General features: G+C 40.5%; 1 protein-coding gene across 2 annotated transcripts in view; it reads left to right on the forward strand.

The window, feature by feature from the left end:
• scfd1 (sec1 family domain containing 1) overlaps positions 1-3,478 on the forward strand; it is a 38,825-nt gene extending 35,347 nt beyond the window's left edge. For both annotated transcript variants that reach the window (XM_044375941.1, XM_044375942.1), the window contains exons 22-25: positions 1,062-1,095; positions 2,661-2,726; positions 3,072-3,140; positions 3,280-3,478. In XM_044375941.1, coding sequence (XP_044231876.1) covers positions 1,062-1,095; positions 2,661-2,726; positions 3,072-3,140; positions 3,280-3,303 — 193 coding nt within the window. In that variant the 3' untranslated portion in view covers positions 3,304-3,478. The remainder of the gene's footprint in view (positions 1-1,061; positions 1,096-2,660; positions 2,727-3,071; positions 3,141-3,279) is intronic.
• Positions 3,479-7,212: the final 3,734 nt, after the last annotated feature.

The following is a 7,212-nucleotide window of genomic DNA, read 5'->3' on the forward strand; positions in this document are numbered from 1 at the left end:
TTTTGCTGCGTCTCAAATCGCATATTTTTCTACTTACACTTAACGTTTTGAGTGCATAAGTGCGTTTACACTGTGAAGTATAGAAAAATGAACTCAAAACGGTCAAAAAGTTGAGTGTGGAACTATGGACGCTTCTCGCCCTCAATGGTCACCATCTTGGCTACGTAGCGGAAGGGGAGGGACCACTTTTCAAACTGGAAATGGCGGCCGAGTACGTTGTAACTACGGTGAACATCACCGCATTATACAAATGTAAGTTATACATGTGTTTTTTAGCACTAAGCACCACTATACTGTTGTAGGATATAAGCCATCAGTATGTTTTTTGGGTTAATTTAACAGTCTGTAATGATTTGGTGGCGCAAGCGATAACAGGAATGCTAACGCTAGCTAATGCTAATTTCCGGTTTGATTTGAGACGGCACTACTCTGTCCAAATTTGCGCACTACACCAGTAAGTACATAGTGTACACAGTGTACTACATGAACTAACAGAAGTATGTGATTTGAGACGCAGCTTTTGTGATTTGTAGCACAACAAGCTATAAGAGCCGTGTAGACAGAACCGCGTTCCTGCACATGCTCAGTAGCGTCTTCCTGACACAGAACTACTCTCCAGAGACTGAAAACGCGATGCTGTTATTAGTCTCCAGAGCCGTTTCTAAATGATGAAGGAACATGTCGCCCAGTGCAGCGCTGAGACTCACTGACGGGTTTTTAATAAGATATATCAGCTTTGATACACACATGATACTCGTTAATAGATCAGTTTGTTGTTGGTTTGGATCCAAACATGAAGAAGAATATAGAAAATCACCAGAATGATCCTGTAAGATCATTTTGAAGTAGTAAGAAATAGTTACTGTTAAGTTTGTGAGTGGCAGTGAAAGCGAAGGCTCTGCTCTGATCAGCTCTTCTACCTGCAGTGTGATGTCAGAGTTAGAGGAGCTGGTAACCGTCAGTCAATAAAACACTGACTGCTGTCGACTGACAGAAAGCTCAGGAATGCCTCATCACCTTCACTCCTCCTTCATCCTCTTCTTCTTCTTCCTCCTCTGCAGCTCCATTCCCAGGAACAAGAACCCGTTTCAGGAGGTGAGCAGAGTCTCTGGACTTCGGTTCAATCGTGTGATTGATTTGTTTCAGTACGAGTTGTTTCCAGGACAAACACAAGACAGACTGGAAATGATGCTGAGCAGCTTATCAGATATCCTGCCTGAGCCAAAGTGAACTGTTGCTCAACTCTGATTTAAATTATAAGTTTACAAGTTTTTAGAATATCTGGCTTTTCATCCATTCATGGACGAGGCTTCAGGTTTCTGATCACTAACAGACAGCGAGCTGTGGTGGAGGAAGTATTGAGTTCTCAAGACTCAAGTAGAAATACCACAGAATAAAAATATTAACAAAATCTAACTGAAGCAAAAATATAAAAGTATGAGATGCAGAATTTACTTTACTCATTACGCAGAATGTCCCCACACTTAGTGTTATATTCATCATATATATTATATAGAGAGAGAGAGACACAGAGTCTAAAGAGTATTAGTGACACAAAAGATCCTGTAATGATCCTTTAAGAGCTCTACTAAGTGATTACAAATAGAAAACAACGTCCAGTACCATCGAAGGTTTGGACACATCTGCTCATTCAAAGGTTTTTCTTTATTTTTTACTATTTTCTACATTGTAGAAAAACACTGAACACATCAAAACTATAAAATAACACATATGGAATCATGTAGTGAACAAACAGATTTAAACCAAAGTATGTTTCATATTTTAGATTCCTCAGAGTCGCTGCTGTTTATCTTGATGGCAGCTTTGATAATATCTGAACCGACTTCATGAGGTCGACACCTGGATGGTTTTCAGTTAACATGTTTACCTCGTTAGAAGTTCATCTGTGGACTTTCTTTCCTTCTTAATGCGTTTCGGACCATCAGTTGTGTGCTGAGGTAGTGTTGGTTTACAGCAGAGTCCTGTTCCACTCCTGTAGTACAGTAGTGATTAATCAATTAGTGGATCAAAAGAAGATAATTATCTTTATAATTTATAAATAATTTGTATTTTTTTAAGCAAAAAATGCCAAAGATTTGATCGTTCCAAGCGATTAAATGTAGGAATTTGTAGTGAACGGAATATTTTGTTGTGCTTCATCGTATTCTGACGAGTGTTTTCACAGTTTTATGACGTTTTATAGATCCGACAACTAAGCGATTAATCTACAAAATAATTAGCAGATGAATCAATAAGAAAAGTAATCATTAGTTGCTTATTTACACAATGTTTGCTAATGATCAAGCTGCTGGTAGCAGAGGCAGCCATTCACACACATTCATACAGTGATGATGCAGCCTTCAGGAGCAAGTTGAGGTTCAGTATTTCGCTCAGGGACACTTTGACACGCGGACTGGAGGAGCCGGGGATCGAACCGCCGATCTTCCGATTAGTGGACGACCCGCTCCACCTCTGAGCCACAAACGCCCCAAAGCAGCTACAAAACACTACAGAAGAATACAACAGAATCAGCTTCTTTCTCTTTGTCCCAGTGGTTATAAATCTAGTTTTTTAGCAATAAAAACAGCTCATCTAAGAGCTTTCTATGTAGTCATGATATTAAACTTTTTACTGATGTGTGTTTATTTGTTGTATTTCAGGCCATCGTGTTCGTGGTGGGAGGAGGAAACTACATCGAGTACCAAAACCTGGTGGACTACGCCAAGGTACTGCAGTACTGCTACTACTACTACAATAATAATAACAGTATTAATAATAAAGTTTATTTGTATAGAATCTATTCAATTCAAAACCAATGTTACAAAGTGCTTTACCTGAATATGAATATGTATAAAACATAAATAATTCATAGGTTAACCAATAAAAAATTAGTTTTAAGAATTGATTTAAAGGAAGATGGTGATACTACTGTAGTAGTAGTATTACTGCTACTGCTACCATCATCACTACTACTCCCATTATCACCAGTACTGCTGCTGTTACTGTTATATATTAGTTAGTTGGCAGGTTGTGTTGTAGTAAACATGGTGTTGATGTTGATGTGTGTTCAGTCTAAACAGGGGAAGAAGATTGTTTACGGCTGCAGTGAACTCTTCAACGCTGCTCAGTTCATCAAACAAGTGAGTCGTCCACCTGCTCATAAAAACAGACGTAAAATCACTTAAAAGTCAAAGGAATGGTCCACCATGTTGTATAATATTCATGTTAAACTTTATTGTGTCTGACAAAACCATTTTGACCTCTTCTTCCTCTCCGCAGCTCTCCCAGCTCGGCCAAAAGTGATGTGGAAGCCAACAACATGTGAATCTCTGTGTTTCTTTCTCGGGGTCGTAGCTGATCTCTTTATTCCAGTTCTTTTATATAAACTCTGTATTGTAAATGGACTAAACTTTGTCAGTCTTCATCGTCATTTGTTTCTCCCACTCAGCACTAATAAAGATTAACAGTTTAAACTCGCCGCCGCCTCACACTTTCTTATTTTACTCAGTTTGAGTGATCAACGTTCAACTGTAACAAATGTAGAATATCTGTACGAGTTTTCTGATTAACATGATAGATTTGTTAGAAATAGACACCAACACCTCCCCCCACTGCTGTCAATCAAACACAGACACCGACACGCCCCCCAGCTGCTGTCAATCAAACACAGACACCGACACGCCCCCCAGCTGCTGTCAGTCAAAAACAGACACCGACACACCCCTCAGCTGCTGTCAATCAGACAGACACCGACACACCCCTCACCTGCTGTCAATCAAACACAGACACCGACATGCCCCCCAGCTGCTGTCAATCAAACACAGACACTGACACCCCCCCAGCTGCTGTCAATCAAAACCAGACACCGACACTCCCCTCAGCTGCTGTCAATCGAAAACGGACACCGACATGCCCCCCAGCTGCTGTCAATCAAACACAGACACTGACACCCCCCCCAGCTGCTGTCAATCAAAACCAGACACCGACACACCCCTCACCTGCTGTCAGTCAAACACAGACACCGACACGCCCCTCCAGCTGCTGTCAGTCAAACACAGACACCGACACGCCCCTCCAGCTGCTGTCAGTGAAACAGACACCGACATGCCCCCCCAGCTGCTGTCAGTCAAACACAGACACCGACACGCCCCCCCCAGCTGCTGTCAGTCAAACACAGACACCGACACGCCCCCCCAGCTGCTGTCAGTCAAACACAGACACTGACACACCCCTCCCAGTTGCTGTCAATCAAACACAGACACTGACACGCCCCCCAGCTGCTGTCAGTCAAAAACAGACACCGACACACCCCTCACCTGCTGTCAATCAAACTCAGAAACCGACACGTCCCTCCAGCTGCTGTCAGTCAGTTGAGACAAATAGGAGCGTTTCTGTCAAAGATTCTATTTTTCCTTTTTAATAATGAGAAACATTAGCAATAAAAAATAGAAAACACAAAGGGATAACTAAATAGATTTCAGCTTGACTTTGAAGTAACTTTGACTGAAGTTTGGAGAACAATGGTTTTACTGAAAGTAGAGAAAGTACAGAGAGAGAATAAAATATGTATTCATGAACACACTCCAGCAAGTCCAACTGTCCAACTCATTTAACATTCATTAACTGTTTTTTCAGCAGACTGGAAAGTTTCTCTGCTCAAAGGAGGAGAAGGACAACGGTGTGGTATCTCTCACACACACACACACACACACACACACACCAACCACCCATCACTTTAAAGGCAGCCTGGCACAGTGTGGTACAACTCTGCTGTTGCCATGTTCCTCCGACACCACAGCACCAAAAACAAGATCAATCTGAGGATTATGTCATTGTGGCATTTTAATCTGTGTGTGTGTGTGTGTGTGTTTGTGTGTGTATGTGTGTGTGTGTGTGTGTGTCATAGGCTACTTTCAGGGACAAATTTCAGACTTAAGACCAGTTAATTGGGGATGGTTTATCCAATTGGGGACAAAAGCCGTGTCACCAATTGGGGAGAAAGCTGATTTTTGGGTCAGTGTATAAGGTTGAGGTTATGATAGGTCTCCAGGAAATGAATGTAAGTCTATGTAATGTCCCCAAAACTGACCTAGGACAGTGTGTGTGTTTGGTAACCAGGCTGGGAAATTGAGAAATTACAATAAATCATATTGTAAATATCAGAAGAATCATTTTCATTTATTGTACTCTTGCAGGTTTTTAAAGACCCTAAATTAATAGTGTTATCACCTTCATTCCAGTTGTTCTTGTCTCTTATAATCTCACATAAGGTGCAAATCATTTCAGCATTAATGGGTTAGGAGCATGCTAACAACCCAGCTAATGTTTCTAGCTTCATAGCTAGTTTCTGCAATATTGCAAAGAAAATGTGTTCTGTCACTTTGTGAAAAATAACAAAACCTGAAATAGATTCATGTATATGTTTCCTGTTTATCTCCTCTTCTAACTGTGGACCACAGAGTTTATTAGTCTCATTTTTAAATCTTTAATCAGGACTATTAAAGCCGAATCAAGCTGTAAACACAACATGTTAGCAAACAGTTGCTTATTTCCACGTCCAGCAGACACGGAGCAACATGATCGTCCCATTGGAGTCGTGTTTCTGTCCACTCGGTGAATGTAAGTCCAATATTTCATTTTATATTATATATTTTTTAAAACTGTCCATTGAGAGACTGATGATGCTAAATCTGTGTATTCCTGTTTCTACAAATTAGAGCTTTAACTTTACCATGAAAAGAAGCTGTGAACATCCAACACTGACTGACTGATCCTTCATCAGTACTGGAAGAACTATTGAGATCTTTTACTTAAGTAAAAGTGGCAAAACCACAGTATGAAAATATTCCTTTACAAGTAAAAGACCTGCATTTAAAAAAATGTATAAAAGTATTATTTGCAAACTTAAAGTATTAAAAGTAAAAGTACTCATTCAGTCAATATTGTCTTTATTATATTTACTGTATACAGATATACGGAGGAATTTGTCGTGTTTTGTCGTCTTGAAACATTTAATCAAAGATGATTTCGTATGGATTTTTTGATCAGTAGAAAAGGACCGTTTAACATCTCTACAGGGGGAAATTAATTCTAAATAGAAAAAAAACAGAAAACACATCATCTGTTTCATATCTAAAGAGTTGATCTGAAAAGTAACTAAAGCAGTAAAAAAAAAGTACGATATTTCACTGTGAAATGTTGCGGAGTGAGTGGAAGCATAAAGTAGCATCACATGGAGTTCAGAGCATCTGTGACTCCTGATGGACTGAAAACAAACAGCAGAAACATCTTGAACAATAATAGTTTGTTGTTCTATTTTTTCCAGTCTGATTTATTCACTGATGTGAACGTGACAGATTCATAATTTATATTTCAAATATTTTTCGAGTTAGCTGAGCTGCTTTCTCACACAGAAGGGAAAAAAAAGAAAAAAGAAAGAGAGTTCATCTCAGTGTGATGCTGTTCCAGTGCGGAGAGGGCGGGTGGTCTCTGCACATGAAATAATGAAAACAGAAGCACATGGGGTTTCAGCGTGCGATCACACACACACACACACACACACACACAGCTAATCCCAGCTCAGTGTCAGCGATGTCGACTCTGTTATGTTGACTTAATGACCTAGGAGCTGAAATAATGAGGAGGAGGAAGCAAAAGGGGAAGATGGGAGGAAGAAGAAGAAGAAGAAGCAGAGGAGATGGAGGACAGAAAGGTGTTGGAAGAAGTTAAAATGGAGGAAGAGGAGGAGGAGGAGGATGGTTGGTAGGTAGAAACACGGCGGATACAGGAAGGAAGCAGGGAAACATGAATTCACATTGGTCAGCAGGCAGCACGACGACAATGATGCTGCAGTATGAACACACACACACACACACACACACATACACACACACACACACACACCAGAGCAAAGACGATCGGTCAAACTGCGTCTCATCAGAACAAATCCTGCAATGTTTTAAGAATAAAGTCAACCTGAACTTAAATCCACATTTTTACACTCAGGAAGTAAAAGTTCATCAGGTCGACCTTTGAGTCATGTTTACCAATAAATTCAGAGTCTTCCTCAGAGCAGAAAAACCTCACAGATTAAAACTTATCAGTCGTACCGCCTTAAAGATGGCTGACAGAGTGTGATTTAAGTGCAGGACGTGAAGGGGGGGGGGGGAGGTGGGGAGATGTGTGACATCTTAAAGCCTGTCTCCCCCCCAA

The sequence above is a fragment of the Thunnus albacares genome, chromosome 15 (genome assembly GCF_914725855.1).
Source record: "Thunnus albacares chromosome 15, fThuAlb1.1, whole genome shotgun sequence".
Lineage (NCBI taxonomy): Eukaryota > Metazoa > Chordata > Actinopteri > Scombriformes > Scombridae > Thunnus > Thunnus albacares.